General features: G+C 40.2%; 1 protein-coding gene across 1 annotated transcript in view; it reads left to right on the top strand.

Annotated features, from left to right (window-relative positions):
* The window catches only part of ajap1 (adherens junctions associated protein 1), a 56,992-nt gene extending 42,816 nt beyond the window's left edge, over positions 1 to 14,176 (top strand). The window contains exons 4-7 of the mRNA XM_085393814.1: positions 6,026 to 6,113; positions 6,254 to 6,496; positions 7,829 to 7,961; positions 8,879 to 14,176. Coding sequence (XP_085249940.1) covers positions 6,026 to 6,113; positions 6,254 to 6,496; positions 7,829 to 7,901 — 404 coding nt within the window. The 3' untranslated portion in view covers positions 7,902 to 7,961; positions 8,879 to 14,176. The remainder of the gene's footprint in view (positions 1 to 6,025; positions 6,114 to 6,253; positions 6,497 to 7,828; positions 7,962 to 8,878) is intronic.
* The last annotated feature ends 282 nt before the right edge of the window (positions 14,177 to 14,458 follow it).

Raw genomic sequence — 14,458 nt, 5'->3', positions numbered from 1 at the left:
CTGAGCAGATGCTGTTTCACTTTCTGTTTTCTCCAGCTCTTTCTCCGTGGCTTGACACGTCCGCCTCAAGGAAGAAGACTACAGATGTTGACCGAGACACTGTTTTGGCTATGTTAGATTGTTCTGTCAATCAAAAGTGCTTAGGGAGAATTTTTAATATGACTTCTCCAAACTCTTATTTGTTTTATTTTTGGAGGTTTTGTTGGAAAAATAAGAGAGTGAGAGAGAGAGATATTGTATTGCCTGCCAGTTTTAGGTCCAATCGCCTGGTCAGCAGTTCAGCTAAGCTTTTTGTTTGGTTTACAAAAATGCCTCCTGTCACCAGCATGATAGTACACAGATTTTTCAGAAGGTTGTTTGAAACTGCCTCAGTAGCAATGCCATTTTACACCCTCCTGAAAATTGCAGTAATTTTCATTTGTTTGTTGTAGGATGAGCTCTTGTGTGCTCCCTGCTGTTTCTAATACAGAGAAGGACAGAAGAGGAGCGCATGTTTGTGGGAAAAAAGGCCTTACTGGAGCAATAGACTCTAGCTACTTTTTCTTTTTGGCAATGGATTGTTGCATTTGCCATTGAGCTTGACTTATGCAGCAATGCTTTTGACATTGAGAGAAAAGATCTGTAGACTAATTGTTTCCGATCTTTAGCTTTCTTCCTCTCCCCCTCTCGCTCTCTTTCTTCCTCTCCCTGCTCCTCATTCAGCTCTCTTGTCCGCTTCTTCAGTGAGCATTTTAGATTGCTCGGTGACTCTGTGGAAATCAGCCCTAGACTGACACTTTGACACCAGCATTAATTGGCAGTTTCTAGCTATCAGTAGGCAAACCTTTGATGGAAGCCCTCTCCTAACCTGTTTTGCTCAGTCTTGGAGGGTTTATATAGGCATGTATTGGGTATGCCAGAACAAACACACATTGCTCTCTGTGGAAATGAGGTTGCTCAACCTCTATAAGCTAAAAGTCTGGTTTACAAATGAGGACCCTTTCCTACATTTTTCAGGTGCTTTTAAGCAAATACTGCGTGGGCTTTGGTGCCATTACCTCTAAATCACTTTGCAAATAATGCCTAAACCCACTACATGTAGACGATGCAGTATACACACACACACACTCACACTAACACAATAACTCATACATATGCACAGTGATTAAATATTGATTTTCTTTGTAGCACCATCACCATTGAGTTGTTGCATCATTCTAATTTACGAATGAAACAGCAGACAGACAGATCTTGCATCTCAACTACTGTTTAGAAAGGCTAAAGTAGATTCCTTGTGCATGGAGACGATTTGAATGGTGTTTGCACAAGAAGAAATTTTGATATGCCACTGAACAAATAAAACGACTACTGCTAATATTATCAAAATAAATGATGTCCCTGTAGCTTGCAGTCAGCATTTGCCTGGGTTGAGCCAATCCCAGGCCAGCTGTTTCATGTCAACATGCTGTTTTCTTGCTACACTTTCAGGTCTGACTCAACTGCCACTATTCAAAAGCTAAAAATAAATCTAATCTCATTTAATAACCCGTTAGCTATAAGGGAAAATAACAATTTGTGTGCATAACATTTTAAGCCAAAGTGATATTTCAAGACACTGACGGCTGAGGAGTTTTACCCATATAAATCATACTGGATTTTTAGAGAGAACTGCTGTGACTGTATTTTCCTTCATAAAAACAGCCATAACCATCACTCCACAACTCAAGAAATTGGTGACTTATAAATATAAATTAGTAAATCTTCTGATTAGAGATGTGATTCTTCAGATTAATGCAGCAACAGTGTAAAAAGTGGATGTTTTTCCACTTGGAGGCAGCAGAGTAAACACAACACCAAATTTTTTATACAATTGTAATGGCACACATGTCAATAAAATGTTTTTGCTTGACACTTTGAGCAGACTGAAAGTCCCATATTCACTGGTATTAGTTTTGTGTCCACTAAGAAATGTGCTGAGAGAAATGCCTGGCTGTTTAGCTGCTGACTGTGCCTGATGTTTGGTGCAAAACAGGTAGGAAAAGCTAACTACGGCATCCAGAATTAGAGAAGATAAACTATGTACATAAAGAGAAAGGTTGATGGTTTAAAACTAGAAGAGAACCTGGACTTCACAATCCCCTATCAGTTATCTTGCACTTTTAAAGAAGGCAATCTAGAGCTGCACCGACATAGGCGAAGTTTTCTTTCTCCAATGCTCCACCACTCTGTAAAGGTGGGGCTGTTATTTTTGGTGTACATATATCTGTAAAAATGTTACTGTATTTTTGTTCTTTTGACCTTTTTGCTTTGATGAGACAGATATTTGTCTTCGACGCATTAACGTCACATTAATTGACTCCCCAGAGTTTTTGTGTCTAAGCTGTCGCTCTTTTATTAAAAATAGGTGGCAAGGGGAAATTTAATTTAATTGTACTTCTTTTTGTTGACATGTTCATCAAACTGTCATAGCAATGAAGGTGAAAAATCTCATTTATTCCTTGCTGGGAGCATTGATGGGAGCTCCACAGAGGTTACAGGCCAGCAGTCCCTTCCCTTTTGTATCACTTCATGTCCCCATTTCCTCTTCCTTCCTCCCTCTGCCTGTGTGACTCTCTGCTGCTCTTTGTTTGGCAGTGATTTGACCAAACAAAATCTAACTGGGTATCTCTAAAGCAAGGTGACTGCCAAAGGTGATTTTTCAAGCTGACTGCCAGGACACAATGAGTTTTAGATAGAGAGGCCAAATTTCCCTCCCTCCAACTGGCAGTCGTGGATTAAAATAGAACTAGCCTCTGCACTCAGATTTGTCACCCGTGTCATTATCTGCTCCATTATTCCCACAGCCTTAAATGTACTGCCCTGAAAATTAAGATGCAATAGACTTAATGTTGTGTTTGTGTTGCTGGACCTCACATTCTTGGGTACAGTTGTTTCATTAAAGGACATGTGATGAAAGTGTGCTTGTTTTGGCTCCGAATGGCAGCTGGAAGTAACTTTGATTTAACCCTCTCAGGCTCAAATTAAGTTTTTGTTGCTAATGCACAAAAGAATACCTGCAGTGGTACTTCTGAGTAAAAAAAACTCATAAAATATGTATGTGGGGTAATCAGGTTGTTAGCTTTTACTTGTTACAAATCTGCAACGCCTGCCTTGAGAGGGTTAAATACCATTAAAAAATAGCAATAAATGGTAAATGGCCTGCATTTGTATAGCGCTTTTCTAGTCCCTAAGGACCCAAAAGCGCTTCACACTACATTCAGTCATTCACCCATTCACACACTGGCGATGGCAAGCTACATTGTAGCCACAGCTGCCCTGGGGCGCACTGACAGAGACGAGGCTGCCGGACACTGGCGCCACCGGGCCCTCTGACCACCACCAGTAGGCAAACATGGGGTTAGTATCTTGCCCAAGGATATTTGGCATGCTGCCAGGAGGCAGCCTGGGATCAAACCACTGACCTTCAGGTTAGTGGCTGACCTGCTCTGCCACCTGAGTTACAGCCACAATAAGATGTAAAGCCGCATCAGTAAGCCCTGCACAGCATGTGAATGTTTGCCTAGCGTAGCCAATCACATTCCCCTCATACAAAATTATAGAATTCTGAACATGTTTACAGACATCAATCATCATATTTGTCAGTTAATGGCAGTTTGTAATTTACTAATTGAAGTTCCACTTGTTTCCTGAGCTGAGGAGTGTCCATAGGAGGCTGGAAAGGAACACAGCCTAATTCTGTCCCATAATGGGATTTAATCAGTAATGGCTTTACAAATCAAATTAGTGCAGCTTTTGATTTTAAAATCTACTGACTGGAAAGTCCCCCTCTTTCAGTCTGACATCGATATAAAATGAAGCAATCCTCAGTGGACAACTCAACTATCGATCAAGGTCAGGTTGGAGCTGTATTGTGCCTGAATTTGGACAGATGTTAATTTACAGCTGAACACTTTCAACTTAACAGCTTCAGCACAAGCCTGGCACAGGCAGAGAGGGGGGTTAGAGGATACAGAGGGGATATGAGGCAAATGCAAATGACTTGCCAGATAAGTTAATGTGCCTTTGCCATGGCAAGGGACCCTGATTGCACTGGGAAGGTAAGGCTTCCCTGAGCCAGCCGGAGATATCATTAATCCAAGGTTGACCTGGTATGTCTTTTGCATGGTCCTGCCCATCTAAGTTTATTGTCTAAGAAGAGGCTGTTTAGACAGTTGGAAGGCAGAGGAGACGTTGTGTGCTTTCTAAAATGACCGAGCAGCACTTCCTTTTGAGCGTTTCCCGAAGACAAATTGGCTTGGATCAGCAGCCAGGCAGCTGGCTGATGGAGAGGTGAGATGTATAAGGCCCACGTGGGCATTTTCATCATGACGGCTTTTCTTTCCCTTTTTTCTCTTTTTTTGGCTTCCTGCTGCAGTGTGTCATTGTGTCCTAGTCTCTCTCATGCTGTATCACTCACCCACACAGATACACACTAACCTTACAGTACAATGCAATAGGCTTGCACTAATCCTTACTTTAGACATGTCCTGGGCAGTTTTGTTTGGATTACTCTCCTCTGGCACCAGTGAGAGATCAGCACACATGAGTCTGAAGTCTTTAAGTAATAAAAGCGCTTTTATACTTTAGTCATACAGAACATACAAATGTGGGCTTCATATATATGTGGAAGCTGATTAAGATGTCCTGCATAAACAAAAGGCTGAATACTTGTATGGCTTGGCACTGTCCAGAAAGCTTAGCAAACAATCGTAGTGATTGTGTGAATTTACAATGATATGGTTGCCACCAGGTTGACTTGTGATTATACAGAGATTTGCAGGTTTTATAATCCTCCTTAGATCAAATAATAATAAGCAGTGATTCATACAAAAGTGTTCTGTTCTAAATTGACCACTAAAGACTCAGTCCATATGAGTTATCATTTTGTCAGCTAGCAACCACTCTTTCCTTCTGATAGCCCTATAATTGGGGTTTAATTTTTTCCAATAATGATTTTCTAAGAGCAGGGAGACACGTCCAAATAGATCTTACTCAGCCCAGAGTATCATGAATATTAACAGTGAGTGGATAGGAATGTGACCTCAGAAGTCCTTGCAGTGACTGAGTCAGTGTTTACTGTGGTTCAAATTTTGACTTTATCAGTAAAGAAGTGAAGTACCACAGAAATGCAGGAGTATATATAACCTCAGTCACCGTATGCTACCTGCCCAGCACCAGACAGCTAACAAACACAGTTAGCAGCTAGTTGGAGAAATAGTGGTATATGTGACACCAAACTTTAATTTAAGGTTTCCAAAAACACCTTAAATGTGGAAAAATGTTTCAGTTTACACAACAAACCAAACATTCAAGTGAATGCAATCTTTCCTAGGTGGGCCATGACTAGTTTGCCATCTTAACGTGGTAGTACTTTTCTGCGAATTATATATGGTCATGTCTTGTTGCCCCAAATCAATTAATGATTCACATAATGTGCGTGTGTGTCTTTGTATGTATGTGTGTAAGTGGCCTTGGTTGTTAGCTGTGCAATGGCATGCCTCCCTTTAGAGCGTTCAGACTGCAGATCATCTTTCGATCTGTTTTTTTTTTTCATGCATAAAAATATACATCTATAACATATCAACTTGTTTGCTCTCATTTAATATTTAAATAAAAGCCTTGGGGCAGTATCTACAAAGACAGCATTATGGAAAAACATGTCAGTTCTTTTTTGTAGAGCTACTGATTGTGAGTTTGGTGACATAATATAAAGTTCCGATCTGCAGATTAGAAAACTCACTTACCCATTCGAGTGGACTGTACTGTAATAGAATAATTTCTAATTCTCAAACTCAGTCAGTGTCACCAGTACTCTTTGCAGCTTGTTATCCTCTACATTTTAAGAGGACGGCCTCGAAACTTTGTCAAGTGCAGCAAGTTTGTGCAGTTCAAAAAACAAAACAGAAGTGAAGTGCTTGGCCGTGTGCTGTGAACAACAGGGGAATCCATTTCCTATACAAATGATTGTAATTCTCTGCTCTCCTGCACATTTCTGCCCTTTTTACAGGTTTGGCAGTTCACCAGATAATCACAATCACTGTGTCTCTCATTATGGTTATCGCGGCCTTGATTACAACACTCGTCCTTAAAAACTGGTAGGAAAGATTCCTTTACTTTTTGCTTCACGACACGTCAGACGCACACCCCCGTTCCTTTTCAGAAACCCTAATAGATGAACGAAGGTACAAGGTATGATTTTATGTTTGTTTCTTGTCTTTGGTGCGTGTTTTTGTAGCTGTGCGCAGTCTGGAAATGGTCGCCACAATAGCCATCAGCGAAAGATCCACCAGCAAGAAGAAAGCTGCCAAAACCTGACAGACTTCACCCCAGCTCGGGTGCCCAGCAAGGTGGACATATTCACTGCCTACAACGACAGCCTGCAGTGCTCGCACGAGTGCGTTCGGACTGCCGTACCCATCTACACTGATGAGATGATCCAGCAGACGCCTGTCTACAAGACTGCTTATAACGGAAACAGGTACTGACTGTATGACAGGTGGATGCACGCTTCCCAGTCATTCAGCACTTGGAAATCCACAGTGTGAATGTTATTAGCATGTGGCTTATATTTTATGAAGCTCCATGCTGAGCAGCAAGGCTTGATCGGTTTAAAATAGGTTAAAAAACGTTCCAGTAACTCGTACTCAGGATTAAGAAGCATTAAGCAGAAACAGATGAGAATAAGAGCATTGAAATGTCGACCACGAATCCTCACATTCGTCTCCAAGCTCGTGTTTTTACCCCGCAGCCACAGTCAGCTTCAGTCGGTATTTTGCTCGAGCAAATCTACACATAAATTGGCGGACTGCTTCCCATCACCTCATCCATCTGCCGTATGCCTCAGCATGTTCAGGCTGCACACACACAAAAAATAACATGTTCTACTGATTTCTATTGGTGTAATGAGTCAGCTGATAGATGTCTTTACTGTGTCGTTTTGTGTCTGGCTCTTCATGGGAGTATTAAACGTTGGCACAAAGGTGTATGCTTTGAACTTCAATACCTGCAAGTTATGTAATATCAGTAAATACACTTTACATGCCCAAGTTTACTGAACATGTAAAGTGTTATATATACAGAGAAACATTAGGCGAGAGATGTGTCTTTGGTGAGTCGTTGGTGCGTTTGCATTCCGCTTTGCGATTTAACCGGACAGGTAGGTTTCACATCGAAATCGCACACACTTTGCATTGCCACGCCGACAATAAGTTGGTGGAGTATTCACAGTGTTTGCTGTCTGAGTGGATAACATAGTCATCTAAGCCGCAGGGCCAGCAAAGATGGTCACACTTACTCAGTGAATCCAAACCCTGTAACAGATTCATTATGTTGGCAAGGATGGCGGGATAATTCATCTGCTGTAAATAGTCTGCTTTTAAATTACACAGGGATGGTTAGGTTTTTATAGCTTGTTTTTCACAGGTTAACCAACAGCACTGCTGAAAAATCTAGGATTTTTTTTATTTTTGCAGAGCAGCCGTCCGAGGCTGACATAGACCTTCACCCAGTGCAGGTCTCTGTCACCCCGCTTGTGTACGTGACAGTGGTACCGTGTTGATTTTGGCACTTAAGGCTACCAAGAGACATAATTAGGCCTTGTAGCGTGTGCAGCATAAAAAAGAAGAAGTCTTATGAGAAAAAGACACTGCTCACCAATGATAATTTTAGAATCAATTATAGGAGGTTTACTATCAACTAATATGTTGTGATGGTATCTAATATAAAAATGTAACCAGTCTGATTACATCATTTATATTCACAAGTTAACTTCTTGCAGTGTGACTCTGACTTCTTGCGTTTTGCCTAACAGGCCCTCACCAACTGAAAGACAGCTGATTCCTGTGGCCTTTGTGTCAGAGAAGTGGTTTGAGATCTCATGTTGACGAGCTGAAGGCCTTGTTCATGTTCTGTGGGTGGAAGAGACTTCCTGAATTCACGCTTTGGTGGGTACCGCAGCACTTTATCCCCTTGTAAATAATCATCTGAGCCTTCGATCCCCATGGTGATGCTGCCCCACTTTGGGAATAAAAGGGAACTTGGCATATGTTTGTTATTTGTGACATGATTATGCTCCCTTTCCATCTTGTTCCCTTTTGATATAAAAAAAAACCAGGAGGAATCCGGTTCAATGCAGTAGCCGGGGTCTTTAGCTGAGATAAGAGACTAATTATGTGAATATCAGTACTATGGTCACTGTTAATTATTTCTCCTCTCACATCTGAAACATTTTCATTGATATTTTTGGTGCCGCTTTCATTCTTACACCAAAGGTGCATTGTTTGGCGCATTTCAAGGAGTAAGGGGCACTTTTGCTTGACTTGTGACACATTTTTATGCGTGGCTAAAATATGCCAGAATGGGCCAGCATTTGAAATTCAAAGCGTGAACGTTAAACACATGGTCTAGCCCCACAGTGTTGCTGGAAGGTCAAGAAGCGGTGTAATGTTTGCTATTGACCCAGATTTTTAAGAGGAATAGATTGCCAGCAGGTAACACAGAGAGGCAGGGACAGGGACCCTGGGTTATCTGGACACACATTAGTCTCACTCAGCTTAGCTTTCCACAGCTTGCTCCCTGTGCTGGAGTCATAAAAGACATAAGATCCCTTTTTATCTTTGCAAATCTTGTGTATTTTTTAGGCTTAAGTGTATGCAACAATAGACCTTAACTGTACTGATTTTTAATACAACACTGCCCTTTCATATCATGTAAAAAAGGCACTGGAGTCACATGTTTTTTGAGACAAACCCATATTCTCCCTATAATAAGTCAGAAGCAGGCTAGCTTTGTGTGTGTGTTTAATTTTGCACTGGCAACATAATGAGAAGTAACTGGGGTTGTGTTCTCTGCATCTCCACAGGATCCAGTTGGAAACAAGAAACACAAAAAAACAGCTTCTTTTGTAAAATAGCGTGATCTTTGGACACTGCTGAAGATATTTATTTTTCTAGAGTTGACAAGCAGCAGCCATAACGCTGCGAAAACCATATTTCCAAGAACCTACGGTCATTTAGATATAGATTATATATAAATATATTTACAGGATGTATGGAACTAGACTGTGGACGTCGCGGATGTCTCAAGGAAAACATTAGCCCTATCACAGAGGAACTCAAGGAGCTTCTTCGGGAGGAAGATGAACTGTATTTCTGAACAATGTGCCAATAATGCCACTATGTGCCACAACCTGGATGGACAGAAGTTTCAACAACGACTGATGGACTAAAAAACAAGCCGACAAAAAAAGAGCGTTATATTAACCCTGTATCAACTGCAGTTACATTTTTTTCTTTTGGTTTTTGGTTTTTAAAGAAATATGAAAGTACAAAAAAATGCTAAATGTATTTGAATATGTTATGAAATAGTTTTAAGAAATGTGTTACAAAAGAGTCTAAAAGATATTTATATGAAGCACTATTCTATTAGCTGGGGAAGAGAGATGATGGAAAACGGTATATGCTTTATTGGACGGTTAATTTAAGAAAAAAAAGAAGAAAAAAAGTTGTTTCTACCGGTCCCATTTTAAAATCAGAATAGTCGTGTCTATTTTTTTACACACAAGAGTCTGCCACAGCCCTAACGGGGGAAGTCAGAAGCGCTTGGAACCACTTTTTAAATACTCCCACCTAAGCTGAGGTAATATCAAAGGTAATATCTGAACACATCTGGTCCAAGCCAGTACAGCGCCCACCTCGACTGCTTATTATGTAAGATTTGCATCTGATTTAGGAAAATGGAAAAATACACAAAAGGCTTCTGTGGCGCAGGCGTGTGTCCTCGTTAGATCCCACAGCGGCACATTCACGAGTGAGTACAGCCACAGACTGCATGGAGCTTGACAGGACATTCATACTGCCTCAGGTCTGTCTAGCTTTCTCGCACACCTCGTATCAGTCTCTTGTCTCAGCAGCTGTCTGGGATAAATCTAACGGTTTAGATTTTGATCCGAGCTCCAAATTAAAGGGTAGAAGAGATTTAATCTGAACCTCCTGTGTTCAAATAAATTGTGGTCATTTGCATAAACAGCAAAGTTGAAAAACGGATAGTAATTGAACATCCCCACCCAACTCCCAACTCTCGACCGGTTTGACAAATTAGTTGTTGAGCCTGAAACTCTTAAATTATAGGCGGAAGTCTATGTAATTCCATCGTCAACCGATTTGTTCAAGGTGGAATTAAACAGAAGAAATGGGAAGCTAAAAATGTGGTGTCCCTCAGGATCAAAATGCATGGTTTGTTTAACTGTGGAATGTAAGCAGGAAGGAATCCCCCATCAAACACAGTAGGTTTTTTAAGGGTTCGCTCTCTCCAGACCCAAATAAACTCTTGAGGACAATGTTTAAATCAATCAGTAGTTAAGCTATCACAGCCAGGATGTTTGGGGTTACTCTCGGATAATTTGTTTTAATTTGTGCCGTAGAAAGCTGAGCAAAAAGGGGAAAAAAAGGACAGAATTAAGAGGAAAAAATTCTATTTTGTACTTTCAAAGGCCTAAAAACACTCCCTCTGTGTTTTGTTGTAGTAAGGGGAGTAAGACAAACCAATCTGCTGCTGCCAAATTGGTTTAAACTTCTGGTGAGGAAGGACAGTAAAGCTCTCCTGAGAGCTTCCTAGCACCAATACTTTTTATTATCATCTTCAAGCTCCTGAAACAGATTAGCTTTGTGCTACGAAGCTTTCGAGAAAGTTGTCTGTTAATCTACCTTTTTATTTTGCTGTGGGTTTGTACAAAGCACAACTACAATTCTGCAATTGTAAATGTTTATGGCTATAGACAGCAATATGTACAGATATCAATGATGGGTTTTACTAGGTATAGACGGTCGATCTCCAGTACTTCACTTGCTAGGTTTTCGGACTTGTACTCACTTCCTTAAAGGATTCAAGACAACAGGTTGTCCCAGTGATCAGTATCAGTACGTGGGAGCCATTCAGGAGGTGTCGAGATGGCTTGGGATAAACACTGTGGTGCAAAACTCCTGCTCTGGCCAATTCACAACATGAAACTCATCTCATGAATGACACATACCAGTGCAGCCTCACGATAGGCTGCGTTGCTTCTTTGACATAACATATATTTTTTTGAATGAACAGTGATATCTTACTAGTAAGAGGGTTATGAAACTTGCTGTAAATTATACACGTGTAAATGTATTTTCTATATATTTGCTTCTATTTGTGTACAGGTGTGTTCTATTTTTCAAGACCTCTCCCATTTTTTGGGAAGGTTTCAGCTAGGTCGGGGATAGTGTCTTTGTTTACATGTGTAACTATGGTATTTCTTTCAAAACACAAAAACTAACCTTGTGCCAAGCTTCTTACCTGCACTTTCAAGCAGTTACTTGTATTATATCTTTAGCTAACCAGTATAATACTTCAGTAGACGCTGCAATAGCTCAGAGACTGAAGAGTGATTTCCAGGTGGAAAGTAAAAACAGTACCGAGTGGTTTTAAACGGTGTTGTGATCATATCTTGGGTTCAGCTGTATCCATGGTTGGCTGGGAAACCAATGACTTGCTCTTCTTAACTATCATTTCTGCATCGATTTTAATAGACAGTGTATCATCACATGAATTAAAAAAAACAAAAAACAAAAAAACTGTTAATCCAACAGTAGCTGCCAAGAAACTAACTAAACTTGATTTAGACTGGATTGCAATCATTTGTCACCATCCTCATTTTGTATTTGTATATACATACTGCTACAACTGCCCCAGAAAATGTTATTTACTGTAATGACTCTGAAAATAAACCAATATCAGCATTTATTAAGCATATAAGAAAATCAGGGAAAGACATCTAAAGGAAAACTTTTGAAAGGAGGACCGTTCGTGAAGTACACTGTCTGTATTTTCCTTTTTGATGTGACTGCTAAATAGTCAGGGTTAAAAATACAAAAAGCCAACTTTAGCGTTGATAGGCAACGTTTTCATTTTCAAACTTTTTCAGTAATCCTGTTTTTATTCCAGCTTTGCCCTTCAGCTATAATCCCGGCATGGCTATGGCAGTGTTGGTTTCAGTCAGTATGCTAGGTGTACCTAGCATGCTAACACACTGAACTAGGCCAGTGAATATGACAAACCTTACACCTGCTCAACATTAGCATGTTAGCACTGTCTGTTTATGTGCTGTTTTAGCTGAAATCACAGCTGCTGTGCTTCAGTGCGGCCTCACAGGGCTGCTAGTTTGGTTGCAAATTCTTCTGCTTCTTTAGCTTTGGCCAAAATTTCTGCTGTTTATAATGACAATGTACTAAACAAGTAATTTGCCAAAAACTGGGAGCGCAGTCATTTTGCCTAATCAAGCCAGGTTATCAAATCAATTCAAACTCCAACTGTACAAAGAAAACCTCAATAATCATACGGCCCCATTGAGCAAGCGCTTGGCAACAGTGGGAAGGGAAAACTCCCTGATTACAGGAAGAAACCTCCAACAGAACCTCAGGGAGAGGCATCCATCTGCCTCTCCCTGAGCCCAATGAGGCTGAGGGGAGGGAGCCAACAACAACAGGACAATGAACCTTCAAAGTGGAAAGTTTGTGAGATCATTTTATAATTTGCCCATTTCTTTCTCTTTTAAATGGCTGCCTGATGTAAACAATTTCCCAGTTACTCTGTTGAATACAGTATATTAATATTATTGAATGCAGTGATGGCCAAATCTATGTAAAAATCCCCCCCCTAATTTCTAGCTGTGCTAAAGTTGACTGTCGTTTTAAGATTACATGCTACATATAAGAGACCTACACAGAAATTTGAACAACTTCTATTTTAGTCTCACAACTTTAAAACATTTGGCTGATTGACATTTGATGTAAACAGTTTCATCTGTTAACAACACCATATCTGATGATTGTGGAATATCAATGCAACTAGCTAGAATTTGCTGAAAGTGTCAGCTGAGATTATACCGATATTGTGGGAAAGATTCTGGATTCCTTGGAATATACTAAATGCTCTAATTGAACAACAGGAAACTTTAACTTTCTGAAGTTCTTTGTGTTTTAATACTTTGGGGAAAAAGTTTTTGAGCTTTTTTTTTCTTTTCAGGCATTGGGCGTGTTTCGGGCAGATCTATAAAGACTTGAAAAGCTTGATTTTAATGTTAGTATTTCTCTTTGAAATCATGAGGAGCTGCTAAAAGGAATTCTCTTTGCATTCCTGAAGGACATTTAGACAAAGAAAAATGTAACCAGCAGCTGTGATCTATATTTTAAACAGTCGCGGATGTCTGGAGACATCAGCATACAGCACGCTTCCCCCTTTTACCGCTGTCTGAAATCAAACTGATACGTAAGGAAGCGTCTTACTGCTTTCTTGCGTTTTCAGTTTACATTTCAGTATAGCAGATGAGTTTAGTTTATTATAACTAAGAGGCAGGAAAGTAATTCCACTCGGCCCAGTCAGATTTGATTGAAGAAATATTGTGTTGTTGTGTTAGGTGTGGGTGTGGGGGTTACTCGACATGCCTTTTTTTTTCACAGCAAATGAATATTTTGCGGTTCTCCTTTCTGTTTCTTCAGCAGCCCATAAAACCTGTGCTCTCCTCGACATAAACAAGCTATCAATCAGCGAGGCTTTTCCTGTCAAGATGAACGATGTGCCACATTTACAGAGACTGTGATTCCTCTTTGCATGTCAGAAACTCAGAGTGGAAGTTATTGACATGTGTTTTGTTTGAATGACATGCTAGCTGAAGGACAAAGTTGTTTTCTTTCCACATATTAATGGAAGCATTCATACCAGAGGAACGGTCAGAGGAATCCGTGTATTGGCTATATTGTGGACTTATTAGCACACTGTGTGATAACAAAAATATCTTGTGGACGCTTTATCAATGAAAACAAAAAGAGACGTTTAATTAGAAGGTGAGAGGACAAACTGAGAGGAAAGGATAAAGTTTATCTTTGCAGAATGATATATATCCATCCTCGGCCGGTGTTTTGGCCTTTTGTGAAATAGTGACAAAATATAGTCCACTCGTGCACGGACACATCTTTTCTCAGTCAGCAGGATTTTCAGGCTAATGCTAGTGGACGTGTTTCTTTTGAAACTGTCCTCTGACAGGCAACTTAGAAAATTGGATATTTCCTAAACATATTAACAAAAAGTGTTTTGATCCAAATCGTGAGTTTTTTTTCTGAACCAAAGAAACCAAAATCAGCAAGTCGACAGAAAAGAAAAAATATATAAAGAAGGTGTAGACAAGTCTTTGGTGAAGGTCTGTTGATGCCTAATGTGTTGCTTTTTCAAAATGAAGCACAAAAAACAACTGTGACACAGCTCTTTTCTGCCTGAGAACTTCAATAAAAGTGATTATATTGTTGTGACTATTTCACAAACTGCCCCGAGACTGTGGAGGTATATCGCTGGATCCATTTATTTCTTTTTTTCACTCCCAGTAAACTGTAGCTCCTCACTCCTCGCTTTTCCGCATCTT

The sequence above is a fragment of the Rhamphochromis longiceps genome, linkage group LG20 (genome assembly GCF_057381845.1).
Source record: "Rhamphochromis longiceps isolate RC_006_pf linkage group LG20, R_longiceps_female_GT1.1, whole genome shotgun sequence".
Lineage (NCBI taxonomy): Eukaryota > Metazoa > Chordata > Actinopteri > Cichliformes > Cichlidae > Rhamphochromis > Rhamphochromis longiceps.
The sequence above is the reverse complement of the archived record's forward strand: the minus strand, read 5'-3'. Positions and strand labels throughout refer to the sequence as shown.